Source organism: Stigmatopora nigra, chromosome 9, assembly GCF_051989575.1.
Source record: "Stigmatopora nigra isolate UIUO_SnigA chromosome 9, RoL_Snig_1.1, whole genome shotgun sequence".
Classification (NCBI taxonomy): domain Eukaryota; kingdom Metazoa; phylum Chordata; class Actinopteri; order Syngnathiformes; family Syngnathidae; genus Stigmatopora; species Stigmatopora nigra.
The window spans coordinates 8,195,606-8,219,447 of record NC_135516.1 but is presented as its reverse complement, the minus strand read 5'-3'; the positions used below and the strand labels follow the sequence as shown (position 1 = coordinate 8,219,447).

The 23,842-nt window shown below is 37.8% G+C and overlaps 1 protein-coding gene and 1 long non-coding RNA gene across 2 annotated transcripts in view; one reads left to right on the top strand and one right to left on the bottom strand.

The window, feature by feature from the left end:
* The window catches only part of dpp6b (dipeptidyl-peptidase 6b), a 41,400-nt gene extending 36,229 nt beyond the window's left edge, over positions 1-5,171 (bottom strand). The window contains exon 1 of the mRNA XM_077724615.1: positions 4,608-5,171. Within this exon, the coding sequence (XP_077580741.1) occupies positions 4,608-4,898 (291 nt within the window). The 5' untranslated portion in view covers positions 4,899-5,171. The remainder of the gene's footprint in view (positions 1-4,607) is intronic.
* Positions 1-23,582, top strand: part of LOC144201830 (uncharacterized) — a 60,703-nt gene extending 37,121 nt beyond the window's left edge. Inside the window, exons 6-9 of the long non-coding RNA XR_013327403.1 lie at positions 4,852-5,048; positions 13,227-13,304; positions 22,730-22,848; positions 23,414-23,582. This is a non-coding gene — a long non-coding RNA (uncharacterized LOC144201830). The remainder of the gene's footprint in view (positions 1-4,851; positions 5,049-13,226; positions 13,305-22,729; positions 22,849-23,413) is intronic.
* Positions 23,583-23,842: the final 260 nt, after the last annotated feature.

Below are 23,842 nucleotides of genomic sequence, written 5' to 3'. Positions count from 1 at the left end.
GCAGACATAAATGCTGATGTGCTTCTGACAGTGCTGATAAACGCGGTTTCCACAACACTTAGATATTGTTGGCGAAGGGTAGCAGGTCACCTGTTGCTATGCCCCACGGGAACATAAGAAGGGGTAGCAGGTCGATACTGACTAATTCTGTCCAATGTGACACACAAGTGCTGTCACTGAGAGTCAGATTGATCATTTTTCTCTTGGAAGCACAAAATCCCATTGGCCGTTTGAGTGGACACGAGCAGACGTCAGGCAGCCTGTATTGCGAGGGCTGCGTCATCTCCAGATGGCAGACAGAACAACCCTGGTGTGTGTGTGTATATGTAGATTTTTTGCAGTTGTTTTTTTCCACCTAGAAAGCTCTATGTCTTTGGGAAACAGTAGTCCATTTAAACCACTACCGGACCTGTGGTCCTCTTATACCATATATACCATATATACCAGTATGTGTGTGTATGTGTGTGTGTGTATTGCCAGCTTCCAGCCTCGCCCTTTCCACCTTTGCAACCATGGCAACGTCGAGCATGAGGTCCTGTTGAGAATTGTGCACTACTGTCCTAAGGTGGGGGTGGGGCTTTTTTTTACTGGCAACTCCCATGTCCTCTTAAATACCTTAATAGATATTTATTATCTGTTTATATTGGGCCCGGGGTATTCAATTTAAGACGTTTTCACAACTGCTTTAGCCTTGCAAGAGCTCTGTTATACAACTGTTTAGCCTTAAGAAATGTCAGGAAGATGACACGTAGCAGGCGTGGCAGATCCATTATGACTGGAACGCTATGTTTTCAGTGGGACTAAAATTTAAAAAATGGCTGAAATGTTATTAGATACACATTTGCCTGCACAGCAGCCATAAATTATGTGGTAATTAAATGCTGAAACTCATTGCTTTTTATAGTTTATGTAGAAAAGTTCTGCTCAGCACACACTGACATTCCTCTTTGTTTTGAATATCTGTCAAGATCCGCCGGCTTTAATTTACCATAGAGTTGTAACACACTTTCTCCCTCAAAGATAACTTGCAACTTTGTTTGTAGAACGAAAAGGTTTTGCAAAATCTACACGTCAAGTCACATAATGTGCCACTTTAGCAAAAGGTGGCATCTTAAAATTTAAACAAGTTGAATTAAAGGATGGCAGTTGATTGCCCGGAGCGACGGGAAGATAAACTGAACGATGTTGAGAGCGCTACAAAATGTTTATCCTGCCAGATGAAAGCCACGTAATCTCACCACTTCGGATCTTCCTCTGGGACAATATTGTGCCTCCTCTCTCCATTACCAGTCACATTTCCAGAATATCTTAAATCACAATTAAGCAGTAACTGAGCTTTAAGAGTGCCTTGTAGGTATAAAGCGATCATTGCTGACAGTTAAGCCATCATACATTGAATTTAACTTTTAAAGTCACTTGAGAGATAGCTACAGGTTTGTCTCTGATGCATTTTTAGTACAATCCAATGCAAGAGGTGTGTGTCTGGAAGACTTCTTGTTGCTTTAGGCAACATTAGTGGATTACCATCAGCTTCCTGGAGTATATAGATGTTATTTTACAGTTGGATGTCATCTAATTATGTCACTTAAAATCTCACTATTACATTTGGGGCTACTTTAGGGGTGAATATAATAGAATCGGCTTCTCTGAGCCACCACCCTCAGTCCTTTTGTTTGTAAAATAATTAGTCAAATTTATTTGTTGTGACGGCCAGGGTTTTAGTTTTTTTTCACAGAATTCAATCATTTTCATCTGAACAATGGTTAATACATGTGTGTTGCTGTTGTTAAATTTCCATCTGAGTGTCTGAGGGGCAGCGCAAAGCGGATTGAACACATCAAGAAAATGGAGTGGGCGAGGTGACTAAGTCCCTTCTTTGATCAAAACGTTTTACTGGAAACTGCTTTGATCAAACAAAGTGTCTCCAATGAAGAGTTGACAACAATGACATTGGAACTGAAACAAAAGGGCCATTGTTGGCACTTTGACAAAAAACAGATATAAAACTATTTTTGTAGATGATCAATTTTTCATTTTCCAATCGCAATGCTTCCAGTTTTGTTGGGTCCAGGGGGATAAAAGTATGATATTTATGATTCAGGATGCACCTGAGATCCCATGGAAATGGTGAAAAAGTTAATGCTTCTGTTTCGGTCTCAACACTTGCTGTTTTATCGTGATGATTTGATGATTGATGGCCTTTTTATAGAAATAATTGACAAAGATGACATGTAATGGAGTTTATTCAACTGTTCACTGCGAATGCAATCCCTGTGCTAAAAAAGCTGATGAAATCTGTCAACCACATGCATCCTTCCCGTTAAATGTCATGTTCCACATTTTGAAGCACACTAATCAATAAGATCCAAGCTTCTATTGGGAGAGAAGTGAAAAGTGGGAAGGTCTGTCGCTGACCCAGCCCCCCGTCGATGACACAACTCGGTCGCCAAACATTGCTGCTCACACACAGAGCAGTTAATCAATTCTACAACACAAAGTCCCCCAAAAATATGGAGAAGTAAATCAATGGTACACCATTTCTATGTTCAGCTCACCAAATAACAACAAGGAGAACAACAACAGTGAATGTAAACCAATCACAGTTGTTAGAGATGGTGGCTAAGTTCAACCAATTTCATGCTCGAGTACTACTCAATTCGAAGGGGGAAAAGGTGACCTCAAGGTTAAAGTCACATCAGCAAACGGCGTCGGATCACAACCAACACTAAGGTCGCTTGTTGGGATTCTTTCTCAATGACACGCCTCATTAAACAGGCACAGAGCCAAATGGAGCTAAAAAGGCGATGTCGTGTTGACGGCCAGCTCACGGCTCAGCGTGTCACGCGTCAGTAATGCAGAGAAATGGCGGCAGCCATTTTAGGGAACAAATCAGAAAAAAACAACGTCAAGCAGCTGCCATCGAGAGGTCTTTAGTGGCCTTGAGGCAATCTGTTTATGCCTCCTCAAGGGAACCAAAACAAAAAGCGGTAAAAAGTGACCCCACCATACCTATACTATGACATTCTTGAATGGTCAACCAAATACAAGGCACATATAGATCAACATACATTTATTTACATGTAAACGCACACTTTTAAGTTGACTCGTGCATTTGGCTTGGGCGTCTTACATCATCAAGAGCATTAAAATATGATCAATCACTGATGGTAGGCGGGAGACTCTTGATGTTGAGCATGTTAATCTGTCTTTTGGGTGCAGTCACCGAAAAGCAATCAGTTCAATACAAGTGCTCCTGTGCATATTTACTGTCACGAGAAGGCTCTCTGAACCATTATATGATCCATGCCTCCTCTTGCAGGTCACTCAGAGTGATTTATAACTATACGTGCTGCTTCTCTTTAATAGGCCACTTGTAACAAATGAATTCGTCATCTCTCCACACATACAGGTCAGTCTGACTCTGTTTGAACTTGATTGCAAATTCAGACAGCAAATGCTACTCTACTTCCAAACTGGGAATAGAGGCTGCTTCAACTCTCGATTGTGCCGTAATTTAACTTAATGGCCGCCATTAACGCTACTAGACGTCCAATAAGCCCTCATTGGAAGAGTCAGTTAAATACTGCAATATATTTTTTGGATTTAGTTCCAAATGAGTGGTATTGGGCTCCATATGCAGTGTTTTTATTCATTTTAGTCATTTGAAATGTGTTTTTAGCAACATTTTAAGTTATCATTGTATTTCTTCTCAAAAATATCAAACTAATATATAATATGGATCAACATTGCATCTGTAATTTTGACCTGCTATTCAAATATGTGGACATTACATTTTGGGTCTTATCGGCCACACTTTATAAGGTCATGCTGGTCAAGTGTTTAGTATTTAGTGATAACTACTTGCTACTGTGAAGGGTCAAGTCATCGGCTGCCAATGAGGGTGATAGACATCCAATCATTTGAACTGGGAGAGTTTGCAGTCAAATGGGTTGGACTTCAATCACTGTAAATTGCTGCAAATGAGTTAAGGTGGGAGCTACACCCAAATATTTTTAAAGTAAAAATGCAACTAGCCAAACCAAGATAATCTTTTAAATGTATTCATTCATTCATTTTCTGTACTGCTCATCCTAGCAAGGAGCATAGGGGGTGCTGGAGCATATCCCAGCAGGAGAGAGACACCTGAATCGGTGGCCAGCTTATTGCAGAGCACAAGGAGATGGACAACCATTCATTCACACTCACACCTAGGAGCAATTTAGAGTGTTCAACCAGCCTTCTCTGTATGTTTTGGGGATGTGGGAGGAAACTAGGTTACTTGGAGAATCTCCACGCAAGCCCGGGTGAGAACATGCAAGGTCCACACAGTGAGGACCACCCTGGTATCAGACCCTTAAACCCCAGAACTTTGAGGCAGAACGTGTTAACCACTTGGCCCCTCTTGTAAATGCATACCCCAAAAATCTCATATCAAAAGATAAACAAACATTTGTTGTCGAATTTCAACCCTGATGGCCCCGGATAGTAAAACAGTGGCCTCAAAAGCCCCAAACTCACACCAACAACATCTCATGCCAAACTGCACACGTGCCCCTTTGCTCAAATGACAACTTGGCACAGACTTTTAATAGTGAATGAAATCTTACATCCTCATCATCTCGCGTGCACTTCTTGCGGCACTGGACGGGCAGCCTTGCCTCCAGCGGCTGCCGGCGGCTTTTGCTCTCGTCGTCCGCCGCCTGAGCGCCGAGCAGGCGGCTGGCCTCGGGTGGTAGCGGGAACGAATTGGCAGTGTTAATCTTGCCGGTGAATCTCTGGTATAACGAAGCCATGCTTCTCTGCCGACGATTGTGCTCTTTTGAAACGCTCAATTTCTCTTCTCTTCCGCAGCGTTCCTCTTCAGCTTTGTCTGAGCGGCTGCACGTCCTCCTCTGCATGCACACCACGTTGGTGTCCCCTCCTCTCCCCCACGTCTACGGTGTCACCAGCATCAGCAGCAGCAGCAGCAGCAACCAAAAAGCGGCGGGATCCAATTTGTGCTGGCAATGATTTCTGCACCGCACAATTCAACTGATATCATTAAAAAGGTGCGTGCATGTGAGGTAGGCGATCATGTTGTGCTAAAGAAGGCTGTCTCATGCACGTTCTGCATGTGAAGTGGTATGCAAAGATGCAGCAGCAGCCACACAGACGTCTGCTTTACGCACAGACATTACCTCAAATCACCTTCCTCTAAAAAAAAAAAAAAAAAAACATCATTCACAATTTTTTTGCTTTTTTCCCCCTTCTTGTGTGGGTATGCTTCGAGCAATTAATTTGTCACACCACTATTCGGTTGGAGCCTACCAAATGGAGCTTGCTCTACTTTTGGATACACTGGAATTTAGAAGTATCAACAGATGGGCCATTACAATATTGGACGACGTCCCAGTCTTCAAATATTAAATAGGCCACACTGAAAATACAAAAACATGCGGTTTTGGTGTAAGTTTACTGAAGAAAAGAAAGACTTGGGAGAAAAGCATTTTATAAAAGAATTTTTCTTATACTAAGTCTGTACAACCCCTAAAATGCGATTTTCCCAGCCAAAATTCACTGATCAATTAGATTGGACGTCAATGGCAGTTAATGTGGGCAGTATTTTTATTTCGGTTGAAATTGCAAATGATTTAAAACTGAATTCAACAGATATTTAATTATGACAGTAATAATCAGTATTGATTTTTTTATGTACAGGGTCTTTAGGTCACTATATATACATATTCATCTACAAATGTGTCTTTTGCGGTAGAAACCATTGAAATGAAGTTGTACACATGCACACACACACACACAATAACATTTAAATTCATTTTAACCAAGAGCCAGTAGACTGCAAGTACCCTTTTATTAACCCCAAATAAAGTTGAGGTTGATCCAATGACTCAGTAACCATTTTCAGACATATTGGGCATCATATCTCACAACACAAGTCAGTGTCTCCAGCAGTGGTCCCCAACCACTGGTCCATGGACCGGTACCGGTCCACGAGACACCTAGTGCCGGTCCGTCAGAGTAAATAGTAATATTAATGTTTTCAATCTCACCCTCTTACTTGAAATGAGAAAATGTTTTATAATAATAATAAAAATAATACAAATAATTGCTATTATGCCTGGCCTCATATTCAAAATGTATACTAGTCAGGGTAAATATATATTAGATTTTGCCAGGAACAGACAGCCATCAAGTGGAGAACATATGACACAACAGCAAAATTACCAAAAACTGAATGCTCCTTAAAAAAAAAAAAAATGATGGGGAGGAAATTAATGAGGGAAGTTTCAGAGAGTCTCATATCATATTTGGAGGAGGTAATAACTATTATTTTAACTAACTGACTGCCATCCATATACTGAAATATGATCCAACCAGATCCCCCTGCGAAAATGAACTTCAGGTTTATTCTAGTTGATCTCTTTCTCCTTGAACATCTGATTTTTTCAATCGTGTATCTCACAGCTGAAGTCATTTGGAAGCCTCAAATGTACATATCTTACACGTTCCATTGTGGGTGATTTTACGGCTCACAAGGCAGATCCGATGCCAACAGAAATAGGATTCAAATCTGTCATTCACACAGGCACGTGTTCAAAATATCTCATGTATGTGTGGGGATTGGGCCGTGTTCACTGGGAGGATGACTATTTCAGGGCTGACACCAACTGCAGGACCTTCTGTTGCTTTATTTTCAATGTATTAAGAAAAACATCCAACATACTCCTAGATACTAAGTTTTGTGTGACATCTAGGGGGAAAAACAGTATATTGAAAGGTATAATAAAATCGGTCCTTTTAACAACTTGATGAACTAATTTGCAGCATAAAAAAAAAAAATCAATACAAGTGGATGCACACAGTTACCGCAGTACCTAAAATAGGTTATTTGTTTTACTTTCATTGAATTGAAAGCCTTTATTGTCATTATATAAGTACAATGTGATTTAAACACAGAAAGTAATAGGCATAACAAGTTAGATACAATAAAAAATGCAATGAGGTACAAACAAACAAACATTGATTTTAATTGTATACTTTCTCTTGTGTAGCTGTTGTATATATTTGGTTTACTTAACTCATTAGAGGATGACATATGATTTATAAACAGACATTAAGTAATATTGATTCCAAATATTTGAACATTCTAGATAGGAGGACATTTAATTTCCGTGTGAATAGATTTGACTAGATTTATTTAGTAGCCTGGCTCGCCCTCCCACATAATTCTTTTGGGTCAGTGTCAATTATTTCCGCCCTTGAATCAATGTATTTCAAGGGTCTAATGGGAAGGTAGTATTTGAAATGCATTTGAAAATCACAAATTAACATTTATGCATTTCCTTGCATCAAATTTCAAATGCTTCCATGCCAAATCCTTGTAAATGATTTTGAAGAAAAAAAAAACCCTTATGACACAGATAGACCTACACTAGAGAGAGAACCAAAACAACCTTAAAAATTTAAAAGCCTAAATTTCTGTGTCATGCAGAGACAACCTGATTTTCTCTTTTTTTGGCATATTCATTTGCACCTCAGTGGCAAGAAGATTAAGTATTTTGAAAATGAACAGATGTTGTGGCACATTAGAAACACAGGAAGAAAATCACTTCCCTCGACAGTAGATGACTTGGAATAATGCCAAAAAGTACTGCTCGAATACTTGTTAGGAGTACAGCAAGTCAAATACCTCAGAAAGTTGTTCGCCTCGCTGGAAGTAAATAATATCATGACACATTCACAAGAAGCAAATAAGTGCATTTGTTTGCAAATACCCTAATATTATTTTTTCCATATGCTTGCTTTATACCCAGCGACTGACACAAATTAATTGGGGAGCAAGAAATAACAAGAACAGTCAATCATGCGTTCAGAGAGGGCGCAATAATATCTCATTTCCTTCTAATATCAGCCAACTCAATAAGAAAATGGATTGAATTTCGTTACAGGCATAATTACATTTTCAACTATTTTTTGTTGTACATTAGTTAGACACTAATGATCTTCCTAGTTGGGATGATACGTCAACCACAGCAAGATGCTTTCTAATTTATGTCTCATCATCCTGCTGCCTCAATGTGTGTATGTTATAAATCATATTTGAGCTGTCAACAGGGGGAGAGTCGTATACTGTGATGGGCTGTAGACATTTTATGCTCGTCTGATTGAAATAATCATAAATAATACTTGGACTTGGACTACTGCAGTTACAAACTCAAATGGCCATTTGGACAATAATGTTTTGTGGCATTTAGTGAGAGAAAAAAGGTGTGTATAAAAAAATTATAGGTATACGTATACATTTATATATATATGTATGTGTATATACATATATGCACACACATGTATAATGTTTTTTGTATTGATTTTGCTAGTTTGGTTTGCTCCGATTGTGACTTCATTGAGGAAAAAAAAAGTTCGAGTCACTTGATTTTGTTGATTTGCTGAAACTGAATCCTAATCCAATAATTCAGGAATGTATTACTGAAGGGAAAATAGCAATGACTAATGAGTGATTTTCTTGATTTTTTTTGTTATTGTTATTGGACGCCTTCTGTTCAATCTGTTAAATTTCACTAGTGTAACTCTAAATATGCAATATGGTACTGTAGTATGTATTTTTTTGCAATTTACCTCAAGTTTATTGTGGTTATTTGTGGGTTTACTTAACCCTTTCTCTGCCATTAACCGTTATAAAGATGAAATCTAGGATTTGGTACATCTAAAAAAAACAACAACTTTATTTCTGCAATTGACTGTGGTAGACATCCAATCCACTTCAATTTTGAATGATGACTGCCAGCCCTCCCAGTTCACACAATTTGTAGACCCTTTGTTTTAGAAAGGCACTGAAACATGGTTATTTGGGGTAGCTACTACTTTCTTTCTCCATCTTTTCCTGCCTGTTTACTGCCATGCACAGCCAGCAACCCCTTCACCCCAACCCACCCACCCACACAGACACAAATCCGTGCAGCGCATTCTAAATTGGCCTTACCCATCGAGATGCGGTGCTGGTGTCTATCTTCTGCGGCGTGGTGATGAACACAGACATGGTCTTTAGCGTTGTCAACTCCTATCTAAGAAGCTACTTTCCCTTCTTTCACACCTCCAGTGAAGAAGGGGATGACCCGTTGTTGGCAAATAAGGGCGGGTGCCTCCCCCCTCTCCTCACTGGTTGCATCAATTTCAACAGAGGAGGGAATACACCTCCACTATTGTACATGAAGAGGGTGGGGGATATATTTAATATCATTTTATATATAATAATGTTAAATATATATCCTTAGCAAGGAGTGAGTCCACTACACTTCAACATATTAAATATGTTGAAATGTAACCTCAACAATTCACTGTTTAGACGCACCATCCCCCTTTTTTCTTCAAGACTTTTCTCTAGTCAATTGCTGAACTAAATTATTTGGAGTTTTGCTGTGAAAAATAGTACATATGAGCTGAAAACACACATTGATCTGAGCAACGATGCCGAGTGTATTATTGCACGTGAAGCATTTACACTGACCAGTTTAAAATCAATAGTAAATGAAGTGAATATCTAACCCCCTGTGAATAATTCAACCCATATGTAGTGGAATAACTACACATGCTTCAATATCTGTTTTGCATTACAAAGTCTTTCCCTCATATCAAATGGATTTTGTGCAAAGTTGTTTCTTGTGAAACACCTAACTTTGTGAAATTACTTCACAATTGCTTGACATAAATGGCGTACTCTAGACATATAATGTGATGGAAAAAAGTAAACAATTCAGTAATATGAACACTATTTTTGACAACATCTGTAATGCACAAACCTTACAGGCTCTATTTTCATATAGGTAGCAATAATCTTGATAGTTTTCAGTGGTGTCATATAGTGAGAGAGATTTAGTGTCTCAAGCCCTTCACATTTTATGATTTGTAGCTCACGTAAAATATTATTTTTGTGAACATCGCAGTTGATTAAAAAATATATAGCAGGAAGCAAATGGTCTCCTAGCATTAGAAGGACATTTGCATTTAGATCATCTTAAACTTAATTTAGCTCTAGTGCAATTCATGGAGTCGAAATAACTCGCTTAAATGAAGACTTATTTCCATGATTAGTTTAAGATGGAAGGTGGAGGACAAACTAAATATGATTTCACTTCATTATAGCCTGATGGAGTGGCCAGTGAGTGTTTACATTTCTGGAGTGAATAAAATACATGTATACTAACTACAAGTTAGCATCCAACTCTGTATTTATTTTCAAACCAAGTAGTATTAGTAATAGCTCAGAGATTTCATGGCCCACCATAAATAATCACATTTAAATGGTGCAGTGTCAGGAGCACAACTCATGAATTTACTCACTTCACCCTGTAGACTCGGTAGCTCATCACTAATGGCTGCCGGGCATCATCTCATATTTTACACGTTTGATTTGCACAATGTCCTGATGACAGCTGCACTTTTTAAATATATGCCTGGCTTGTGAAATAAGACTATTAAAGTAGTTGTAAAATTGCTCCATTGCACTATGTTTGTCAAGTCTCCCGTGCCGCTGAGCGACATGGTAAAAGGGTGAAGTAAAGTTCATATGTGCATATGCGCCACAGGAGATAAAGTTCCATCAGAAAGAGTAATTGATGTATAGCAACTGAAGAGGGGAATAATAAAGTCCTTTGAATTCAACCTGACATAATGCTTGCAGCTATAGTCAGTTCACATAACAAGCTGATTTTGTACCATGGCATTTCCCCGTGGTGCTTTAAACAAATCCCCCAATGCTATATTTTTGTCACATTTACCACCTTGACATATACTTCCGTGATTACGTTCACTGATAGCTCACAGTAGGTCACCGGCAGTATAATTAGTACCAAAGGTTACCATTTCGGTGTATGGCGTTTCAACCTGATGGGAAATTAATGATATACAATGAAGCTTTCACTTCATCATTGATTGTGTTTACTTTTACAGGCAGTGATGCTTTTTTTTTTGTTCATGCCTTTATTTCCTCTGTTTTAATGACGGTGAGGAAATACTTCATAAACATATTAAAAGGGAAGGATCATGCACATGACTTTTCTATGGCTTGTATGAAAAATGACAAATTTATTGGTGTAATGTAGTCCAGTTTGCGTTGACAAATACTTTGTATCATCTGAATTGTTAGTGTTGGTTTCCAATCCAGCACTCACAGTATATTTAATGCCTAGTTTGTATCTCTATGTGGTGGTTCTCAATCAATTTGAGCCTCAGTCCACTTTTTGTGAACTTTGACAATTTTCCCCTCCAGTAATCCTTGTTCCCAGTGTGGCTTTTCCTTGCACAATTTTTCTCCTTCTATTCACTGTCAGTATTCCTGGATAAAGTGAACAAGCAGTTCTTTGGTAAAGAACCTTGGTGAGTCTCAGAAGGGTCTGCCTGCCCTGTGGACATTTCTTAAGTCAACAGTTTCCCATGAGCCTTGTGGAAGTTTCTGACTCAGACTGAGATGAAGTTTGAAGGCTTTTGGTTTTGAGTTGTTTAGAATATTCGGATGTGAACTGATGAGTTGGAATATATAACTTTGACCCAATATTCATATTTTTTTGAGAAACTCAATTTTGGGTTTTCATCAAGTCTAATGATTTAATATAATGCAAGGGTTTTGCTTTGTTTTCTGCAATAATCTAATAGTAGTATTTGTATGTATGGAAAATAGTAGTATTTGTATGTATGGAAAATGAAGACGAATGATTTCAAATCGGCACTTTGAAACTGAAACAGTTTGCCATTCCCTGATACTTTTTATGAGACCATACACGAGGGATGCATATCTCAGACACTTGCATTAATTCCACTGTAAAACTTCATTTTCTCTGTTCCCGCCTGATGTTACTTAAACGGCTATGTCCTTCTTGTGGTTTCTGAGCTCGTCCTTCAGACCGCAGTATCCTACCGTGCTTAAATGGCTCAACGGCCCTGAAGCACTTTCCACCGACACACCTCCCCTGAGGAGGCCAAAGTTCCCCTGACTGCACTTGGTATTCACCTCAGCACGCACCAGGTAGGCCCTCTTTAAGCTCAATGTAGAGCTAGTTTGACCGAAGCGTGCATGTAGAACGTGAAAATGCCATATTGGCAATAAAAAGCACCGACCTGTACGACAATGAGATGTGTTCAATGCAGGCAGGACTCTTTAAAGTCATCTGTTACGAAGCCAGTATGAAAGGGCAGCTCCCCGACACTTACGTATCTTAACTGTGAAAAAGGAGGGGCTTATGAGTATCCAACAGGTACGGGAATAAACTTTCCTCATGTGGGCAGAGGCTGGCCCAGAAGCAAGGCAGTAGGTGTTGACAAATGACTGTTCTGCGGTCTTGCAGTGCGCCCTTTCTAGTCTCCCTCGTCTCCAGACTCCATTTTATTGAACAATATGCAATTGTGTGCCACGCCATAATAGCCCAAAGTATGGCCATTGGTTAGAATAAGCAGATGTTATCAAGCTGAGCGTGTATTGTATAGTGTGTGCATGTTTGTGTGTATGCACACTAGGAAATTGAAAGTCATTCTGCAGGCGCTAATGACGGCAGTGAGCGGCAATACAAACATTTTAAGCAGGCGATTCTATGTCTGGATGCTGAAAACACACAGCTCGCTAGATGAATACAGAATGTATTTGAAAGACTTTTTTTTTTATATGACTCTTGCTGCATACAAATTGTGGTAGGAAAGGTTTGTCTGTTCACTCTGATTTTTTTTCAGCTACTTTAAAAGTGAACTGAACTTAGAAAATTGAAGGGCAATACCAGCCAGGTATATTTTCTAAGCCTTGTGGGAGCAAGAATGGCAAAAGCTTTTTTTTTTTCTTCCTCTTGGTTTTAATTACGCGGCATTATTTTCTAGTGGAACAGAAAACTTTCTGTTTACAACATTTATGATGAAGAATGATTAAAATGCCCATATATTTGCAGTGTGGATTTGGAAAGATAAAAATATTTGGCCCAAGTTGGATCTCCAAGTCACCAATATTCCAATCAAATTTGTTTTTGATTCTAATTTTCAATTAAAATAGACATAAAATTAGTATTTTATGTCTATTTTAATTGAAATTTCTGCTTGGAAAAAGGGATACACGGACACCCTAAGATGATGGATATTAAAACACTATACCTAATTGGTGGATACTTAATTTTCATGTCAGTACTGAATAATAATATCACATTCATTTCTAAACTAAAAGTTTCTTCTTTCTACAGAGTAAAGTTGGCCTCAGTCCACAACAAATGAGACACACCATTTAAGAAGACACATTGGATTTCATCGACCAGAAACCTGTAAGTCCTCCAAAATTTTTAACTATGCACATTATTTTTAATGTGTATCTGTTTTGTAGTAAATTGGTTGCATGTAATATCACTATTCACAATGAAAAAACAAACATTTTGTCCTTGTACAACAAGACAAAATGCAGAAAAAATAACACAAGCTGGTCTACATTTTTGTTGTTAATTTATATCCAATCCATAATTGTCAAGTAATATATTCCAATTTATTTTGCTTATCGGTAAATCTGACCAGACATTTGGAGTAATTACAGAACAAAAATTTGGTGAATAAAAACACAGAATGTAGTTAGTTTGACCCAATTTACACTACATAAATATATTTAGTTTAAATTACTAAGAATTGTGGTACACTTGTATTAAATGTTTAGTGTACCAATTATTTACATTTTTATTGGTTTTAAAGAGTATTAAAATGAGGGGATACATAACATTTTAGTCGAAGGCATTCAGTTTGGTGATTTTAAGGCAAATATTTCAAAGAGAACATCAGGGAATAGACACAATTTATACACACGCACAGCTATCCTACTTTCCACAAAGTGCACATTTGGATGATGATGGGGACAGGATCCACTTGGGAAACATTTTGATAAGAACATTTCCACAGCAACACAATATAAAAAGCGTCATCACAGCAGAGCCAGCAGGCTCAGCTTAGAAAAGCAACAAATCCTCTACTCTAATATTGCAGCTCAACACCCAATAGCCTTCACTTTCATGTTGCAACATAGCCCATATCACTATTTTTTGTCCTGTGAGAAGGACAAGCTGATACCTTGTTCGATTCCTAATGTGTTGCTACACTGTAGATATGATTTACTAAATTTTGATGAAGAAAGTTTTTAAGATCAGGAGCCAAACATTGTGTGGAAGCCATAATTGATGAATCGTGTTGTTTCTAAGCTTCCAGCAGAGGGCAAACTCACACAATGTGAATATTCAGTCATTAGGCTCATGTGCCATTCCTGATAGAAAACAGTCTGGTACCTCTGTACTAACTCGGAAAAATAGGGAGGCATAAACTCAGAAGCAAATTGTGGGCTGAAGATTTTCGAGGAGGATGGTAGGGGTGTGACAATTTAACTTCCCTGGATTCCACAAAGAAAATCATTTCATGCTCTGACACATTTTCTTTTCTCTATTTATTCAATCTGACGATTGATGTGCCTGTCTAAGACATTCATGTTAAGTCAGAATCTTTAAAGTAAGTCGGCATTGTGAGAGTGTTATTGCTGGGCCATGACGACCTGGAAATAATACAGATGACATTTTTCCACTGATTGGAGGATTCATTTTAGTTGAAGTAGACCCTACTCAATTCCGCAATTCAGACAGCTTAAAATGAGCTAGCAGTCTTGGAAGATCTGTTGACCCATCAAATATAAGCATTGTCATCCAAACACATGACACATACAGACAAATATTCAAACCCTTGCAGTTTTTTTAAAATCCTCAATGAACACAATTATGGGATTTAAAGGAAAGCCATATCAATCAAATTAATTCACTTAAAACATCTTTTAAAAGAATAAATGGATGAGACAAAAAAAATCAAAACTGAATAAAAATAATCTATGTATTGAAAAATCCAGAATTATTCTAACCTTAATTTCAACCACTTACAGATGATAGATGTCCAATCACGTGGCTCTTTCCATTCTTCTGCTGTGAATTTAAATGAGTTTGATACTGGTAGACATCCAATCCATTTGAACTGCTAGGGCTGAATGTTCATTTGCTGGCAGATCCTCCCAGTTCAGATGGATTAGACCTCAATTGCCATCATGGCAGCCAATGGTTTCTATAAACCACACACGTGCATTCTCCCGAATAAGGGACGAGCCACATACACAAAAAAGGGTGTGGTAGAACATGCCACCAACACATTAGAAGATATTTGAATCCAGAACCCCTTGACTGTGAGGCAATATCTTCTCACACTCTCAATATTACCGCAACCGTTGAAATTACATTACCAGCACTCGGAAAGCTTCAATTTTAAACAAGAAAGAACAACATTTTGAAAAAGTTCAAACCAGATGCAAGTAGTAATGAGTCTGCCGCAGGCTTGCCATCAATGTCGCCAGCATGTTATTTTTCTCCTTAATGATCCAGAAAACACATTCCATTCATTACCTTTTCTCCCTTGATGGACGTCCGGCGGTAGTTGCCTGCACCTGCTGACGAGTTCATGTTTACGCCGAGTGTGCCACAGCACGAGTGAAGGCAACTTCTCGCTCCACTCCGCCTGAGCACGCACAGCTTTACGGGTGCACACAGCGGAACGGACGCATTTTACTCTTCTCCCTTCAAGTGGTTGCGAGTGTACACGGTTAAAGTCAGTAATTGGATTAGAGGAGATGATGCCCACCTGTAGCACTCAACTCTGCCGATTGGGTAAAAAAATCATATCCAAGTGCTGCAGCCTCCACGCTCTCTTGCTCTTCCCTCTCTCTCTCTCTCCCTTTACCCTCTCTCTTTCTTTCTCCCTCCCCCACCATTTCATCTCCTCTCAACGGTGATTTAAGTGAGAAGTGTCAACATATCATGAGAGAGCTTGTCTATCTGCCCTAGCTAAAGCAAGGAAGTGGAACAAAGATATTGTGAAAGATAAATAATTCATTTTTTTATTGTGCTAAATTATAGTTTGTTAATAGGGCATCTGGCGTCACTCTTGTTTGAAGAACAAATGTGCTGGGGTTGAACAAACAAAAAAATGAGGCTCTGAAAATGTAATTTTAATTCAATCAGGTTAGCATCCATTACTTGCCAAATTGATATGAGATAATTGCAAATATTTAAATCAATCTTTGATTGCAATAGACAGAAATGTTTCAAATGTAGCCGAATTGGAAACATGTATAGACCCCACCCAAGTTTCTCATCTATATCTTCATGGCGATTTGAGGTGAAATTGTCTCATATATTCTTTATGGGCATAATGTGAAGGGCTTGCACACAGAATCAGTAAAATGGAGATGCTGTGGCAAAACTGTAGGGAGCCAGAAATCCAAGTACTGCATATTCTTCTGATGGGAGAAGAGGGACTTCTTGCATTGCTACTGTAGCTAATTAGAGTTGGGAAATGGGGCAAAGTTTCCCCTTTGTTAAAAATCTTTATATTGTGATCATTTAAGAATGTCATTTTTTTTACTCAGTAAAATCCGAGTCACTGACGATCCACTAGCAGAATATTCTTCTGAATTCATCCTTCACAAAATAATCCAAGATTTAACCCAATTGTTAATTACTTACACATATATATAAAAATAAAACTCCTGTTAAGTAATCAAAATATGAATGCACATACAGAAATATTCCATAAAACCTATATAATCACCTTTTGCTTGGCTTAAATCTTTGAATACTTCTTTGAAAGTGGCCAAAATACTCTTAATACTCTTATAGATACAGGAAAACAATCTCAAATATAACTAAACATTTTGGTGTGCTAAAATACTTCTTCATTAAAACAGTATATACAACTTCAACTCTGTGTATACTGTATATTCTATGAGTATTGGGAAAAAAAGCCGATACCTCTTTAACATAACATAATATCAGTATTGAATGCAGTATATTGTATGTACAAATGTGAAAAGTACACACTTTGTGTGTGCTGACATGAATTATCATCCAAACACACAAGATAAAGTCCACAAAGTTTGGTGTTTGACACATCACTGAGCAGCATGAAAGCATTCTGCCATCAGCACCATGGACAGCAGCCAAGCGAGCAGCCACAGTCCGTGAAAGAGAAAGCTTTACAGCCACACGAGGCCAATTACACTTATTACATTATGGAAGCCTTAAGTTGAAAAAAAAACCGTTTTAGACCACACAAGTTAGTGATGTTTGTGAACCTGTGCCAAGCTAGCTGGCCAGATGAAACTTTTTGTGGGATGATGAAGGAACAAGCCCCGAGGGTGTTTTTAGAAAGTTCCTCTAATGGTTTTGGACTACTTTCATTGAGAAGCTTCAGGTTCAAGTTCCCAATTCTGAAATAGTACCTGCATATGTTAGATAGTCACTCCAGTTTCCTTCCATATTACAGTGACATGCATGTTGAATCAAAAGCTCTCACACTCGGTTGTCTACATGTAAGGTGACCAAAACAAAAAGATCAGCATTACATTGTTCCAATTATAGCATCAATGACATATTTCCCATCATATGAATGTGAGCTGTGAAGGTTCAGCTGCAAGCACATATCTTCTTTCAGGCCTGGTGTTTGAAACATGTTTTTCAAATATAATAGCTGAATCAGCTCTAGAGCTGTCATGTGATATACCATCATATATTCACATGCAGGGGACAGTCTTTTATATCAGTTTTTTTAAAGAAAGAAAAAATGAAGGCATAGGAAATGACTTTCATTTTTAATTACTTACTCGTGTAATCTATAAAAAAATATATGCAGTGAATTTTAATCACTTTTTTTCCACTATTCCTTGATTTCATGGAGTTAGATCCATTAAACACCCAGTAAAATTGGTTTTTCTACAGTTTTAAATTGCAAATAAAAAAATTAAAAAGCAACCAAAAAGAAAGCCTTAAAAAGGAGTAAAAAGAAGAGAACTTATTAAATCCCACCACAGTACTCATTCGTAGTAGACTTAATTTTCATTCCCTGCAACTTTTTTCCTTCTCATTTAAATAATGCATGGAAACAAATGGTCGACAATAGTAGTAAGAACAAGAATATGAGCAAAGGCAAAATTTAATATACAAGGTACATTTTTCTGATCTGCATTAACAATGTATACCAGCAATGATAAACATTTTACTGTGAACATTTTCTTGTACTCATTTTTCAGAATATTAAGGTCCCATTTAAGAAGTAATACATGTTGGATTATTCAGATAACCTTTAGTAAATGGATGTAAGAGTGTAGATGTCACTTATTTCAGCATATCTAGGATTATTCCATTTTGTTTGCTTGCTTATTGTTCTTATAGTATACTACCTTTGTTATTTTAAGAGAGGAAGAAGTACATTTGAAACCAAGCACAGCCTGATTATTGGACTGTCCTGCTTTACTGGTCAATACGTAATATCTTAGCTGCCTGTGATTGTATTTGATGGAGGTAACCATTCAATAGAAGCTGTTCCTTTTGGAGAAAAGTTGCAGCAGTTTATAGCAGCTAATGGCCAGCATGGCAATGGGTGAGAGAAATAGCACTTTTAAAAGCATCTCTGCCTAAGTGTGTGAACATTTGAACATGTATAGTGCGTATGTGAATACGCATTCATTTTCTCCTATTCAGCTTTCACTTTGCCTTGGATCACTATACACGACTGCCTGCAGGGACACAGTATATTCGATGGCTCACTGACATCCATTTGTACGGTCTGACTTGGTAAACACACTTTTATAGTGCTAGACTCTCAAAAGAGTCTACGTAACGGGCAGCAGAACGATCTAAAGCCAGGTGGGAGAGCTCAATTATGGCAATGGATTATATATGTACATCCATATTCAAATGGGCATCAATTTGCAAAGCAATCCCCTTTGGACACATTTGCGGTCTATAAGTTACACTTGTTATGTTTTCTGCTTTGAATGATTCTACATTTGGTTGGTGACCAGTTCACTGTTTAATCAAGTTTGTTAGGTTTCAAATGACACAGTTCTCATTTTTGTTAATATGCTTGCAATTTGTGGAAGTGCATCAGAAGGAGAACACTTCAAATTTCAACCATGCTAAATGTCTTCACTAATTTAGAGTTAGAGTGAAACATTCATTCATTTTCTGAAACGCTTTATCCTCTCTAGAGTGGCAGAGGGTGCTGTAGCCAGAGGCGGGTGACACCCTGAAAAGGTGGCCAGCTGATCGCAGGGCAAAAAGAGACAGAAAACCATTCATGCTCACGCTCATACCTAAAGGCAATTTAGAGTGTCTAATCAGCCTACCATGCATGTTTTTGGAATGTGGGAGGAAACCGGAGTACCTGGAGAAAACCCACGTAAGCCCGGGTGAGAACAGGCAAACTCCACACAGGTGGACTGACTTGGGTTTTAACCCAGGACCTCAGAGCTGTGAGGCCGACGCGGTAACCAGTGGGCCGCTAGAGTGAAACAATGGAGAAAAAAAATTCTGATGTTTCTGTGAAAACGCATTCTTGGAGTTTGATTCTGTTGCTAGAGAACAAAGCTATTAATAATTCTTTCTAAAGCTTCTGTGGAAATACTGAAAACCATTCATTTCATATCGTGCTTGTATTCTAGTAAAGTGGAGTCCATCCCAGCTGAGTTTAAGATGCTGGACTGGATCGTAAAACAATTAATAATGCAGTACATGTGCAGATTAAGACTTAGTTTGAATCCAGAATCTATTTCATATGCTGTGCTACACTAAATTAAGGGAAAATATTTTCTTCTCATGATTAAATGATTCATTATTTATGAATTAATAATTATGAATGTTTTTCCTTTTCATGGTGCCCTGCAATTGACTGGCTACCAATTCAGGGTGTGCCTGAAGTCAGCTGGGATATGCTCCAGCATCCCCTGCAACCCTTGTGAGGATAAGAGTTTCAGAAAATGAATGAAATGTTATTTCAAAGTGCCTTTCAGGACATTCAAGAATACATGACAACGGAATATACAAAGAGATCAAAATGTATAGTAAACAAAGCACAGATGAAAAGCAAAATCTGGGTAAACAAATGGGTGATGAGAAATGAAGCAGATGTCTTTTGAGTCTGGATTGGAAAAGTGACAAAGTTAGAAAGCGAGGATTAAGAAGCAGAAACTTCCAGGGCTTGGGGACAGAGTAACTTAAAGCTTGGAACCAAAAGAGTCATTTGCTTTCATGTGAGAACATGGTTGAATTGTTCCATCTGCCTCCCTAAGTGTCTTAGAGGGTAATTTTTTACCATAGCGACAAGAACTGTCCGCTCATTTAACCTTAAGCGTTAAACTCCCACCCGGATCCAGACAAACACAAGGGGAACCAAGTGCCACCTTCATGCATCAATTTGCAAGTACCGCATGATTCACATGGCTGGATCATGGGGGAAATAACATGGAAAGTCCTCTTATGATGACCGAAATACCCTTCACACACCAAGTAAATTTGTTGAAAAGGATCAAACTCTTTATCATCAGAGCCTTTTGTTTTTGTGTGCTTTATTTTGACAAGGACAGTAAAACTATTCATCATTACACAGAGGGAGGGGCTTTTTATTTTCTATGTACAGCACTTTCCTAAACTCCCATAAGCAATAGTTGATGACACAGAGTCGTTGTTTTATAGAGAGCAATGATTTATAGCATATGATTTATGATGATTCCCTACGTCAGATAAATAATCTTATCCTGCATGCATTAATAGTGTGTGGATACACTTTGTTCGGAAAACTGTAAAGTAAACATTGCAGTGAAGGAAAGTTATCTTGTATAATATGTCGACTCAGAAGTATCAACGCATTAGATCATTTGGAGGCTTACAATTAAGATGCATTTTGGAGGATTTACGGTTTTAACTACTATGTTAAGTAAAAAAAACAAGGCTGTTGTGTGTTAATTTGTTGCAGGGTTGTTTTATGCTGAAAAAAACAACCAAATTAGAAGAAAAATTGTGCAATGAATAATTCCCAATAACACATCTTGATTAACCAAGGTCAGAAATCTGCAAAACTTACAAAATAGCAAGTTGTAAAATAACTGAAAAACAGATGTTGAAGGTAAACAGCCTGAGGTGTTACACATGCCTCCAGCTGAATGTTGTTTACTTCCGACACCCTGCTTGCACAATTTGTATCTTAATAACCATACATCTGAAGATTACAGATGATATTGCATCTGAAATGTTTCAGGTGTGCATAACATGGTTTTATGCATAGCATGAAAGGAATTATTTATTCTTCGATGATCTTTGCACATTTTAACATCTCAGATTACCTGTGGGGAAGTAGGAAAAAAGTTTTTTTTTTTTGTTTTTTTTAACTACGCCTTTACCTTCAGGCTATCCTTTGAGCAGGAAAAAGGGATTCTAATACTTTCTAGATCACCTCATTTATTTACAAATCAGGACATCGAGGTCAGCTTGTTTACTTGGAAGCATGTTTGTTTTCCCTCACTAACTCAAACTTTCCTTTGGTCATTGCAATAATGTTTATATTAGATTAGATTCAATAACTTTATTCATTCCGAATATCGCTGATAATACAGAGCAGACATTGAAAAATGCAAAGGAGGATCACCCCTATTATTACTACCATGTATTATAAAATACTTACATAATTTATTGTGTTCTGGCAAACGGGTAATGTTGCCAAGTTAATCTCTGAAATCAGTGAGTGCTAAAATTACATTTGTGCTTTTAAAAGATCACAAACAATTCTAATATACAACACCTGCAACACAGTTTTGGATGAGAACAATCTTAATTATTGACAGATGCACTCCACACTACCTTGCCCAGCGATAAGATACAGGACATCTGTGTCTGAAAGCACAACAAAGCACCCCTGATTCAAAAGGAGGCTCAGTTCCTTTTAGCGATCACACATTTGGATTGTATTACATTTAACTGTAAAGCCAAAGAGTTATGGAAAATAAATGATCAAACAAAATAACTTAATAGCTCTTCAAATGTCTTTCTAATTAGTGTGGATTCAACACACAAAGATAATCCAGCGGAATCTGGCAATCTATCCCCCTTTGGCATCGTCACCCCTAATTCAATTATCATATTTTAAATCTACAATGATTCAAACTGAAATGTTTAGTTTATAATGAACATTCCATGGAGCAGATCCCTTGTTGTTTTTTATTTTTTATAAAGGCTATACTTTTATTTCACAGTTAAAGAAATTATTCATTGAATTATTATGAACACTTATGGTCAAATACATTTTTGTCAGGTGAAGAGAGGTGAACGTGAAGTGTAAGATGATTAAAAAATTTAAATAATGAACATGATAAAAGTATGCAATCATGTGGTAAATTATGCATTCAAGCACTTTTTTTATCTGTCCACTTTGCTTTTCTAGATTTCGTTAGTATTTATTTTGTGAAAAAGCAAGCAAAAATCCATATCTAATAATTATCTAGCTGTAAAGAGCTTATTTTGCATTCTCTTTGCTCTGATTGGCCGTCAGTGTATACGTGCGTCAGTGGAAAATTTGTGGGTGTTGGCAATGCGCATGTTGATTGACACATCCTGAAGACGTACACTACAATTTTCTTTAAAATGACACCAAGCAATTGTACCAAAATAAAATATTCACTTACTTCCCAAACCTGCTTCTGCAGAGTTCTGAGGGAAGTGTGTTTCTTTTAATGTAGGTGTGCTTTCATAAGGGCTTCCTGGCCACTTTATCCTCATTTCTACTTGAATGCAACATTAACTCACTTGACGTCAATAGACTCACATGGTGCATGGGGGTCATTGTTGTCTTGCAGGCATCCGGAGGCAACGTGTAGGACCAGGGAAAGAGGCCAACTTTGGCTGGCGCACAACTGGCCAGACAGCAAACAGCGTTGCAGGGGTGGAGATCATTGGAAAAGAAAGACATGATCAGGTGGTACTATTAAAATGGTGTTTTCATTATATACACTTTGCTTAATGCTCCGTATTTTGCAAATGAGCGAATGTGGGGTGCAGGTACTTCCATAATATGCCACACCATCATGTCTAAAAGTGCTAAAATTGAAAAACTATGGCCTCCAGAATGATTTAACTTGCAAAGGTGATTGCAATAAAAAAATAATAATAATTATATATACATATATATATATATATATATATATATATATATATATATATATATATATATATATATATATATATATATATATATATATATATATATATATATATATATATTATGATTTTTACGTTGAAATTATTGGAACATGACTTTCGTTCCCCTATAAAATAAAAAAATAACAAGTATTTATGGTAAATTAATGCCAAAACCTTTAAAGTGACAGGTCTATCCTTATGCACTTGAGTGTCACATTCACTTTAGCTGCAGGTGCAGCTAGAGGACAGAACATTTGTTCTGGCGGCTTACAGCCCACGACCCATCCACATGGGTTTATGAGAGAAGGAAGTTGAGCCCTGTGAATTCATCTGCTCCACAGCTGCAGCAGACTGGAACAATTCCATGCAGCGTTAAATGCCCCCAGATAACAGAGTTATGCACCAAAAAAGGGGTGCTTTGTGGTGCCCTGAGTTACAGGATTTAAGATGCTTTTGCCAGCCAACCTTCCAAAAGCTGTTACTTGGTGAAAAGTGTCTGACCTAAATATAACATTGGTAAGTTGCTCTTTTCATTATTTCTCTCAGTGGTTCACTGTTAAAACTGAGAATTTGATTTGATATTTTATGGTTCTTTTACAATTAGCAAGACTGCAACATTGGTTTTAAGATTCTAAAGTTCCATATTATTGTACATGTTTACAAATATATCCAATTTTTAACACATGTTGGGTCTCCTAAGGACATGAGTTGGTCAATATTTGCTGAGTTGGCCATACTGGTCGTATTTCTGAGAACTCAGTAACTGTTAA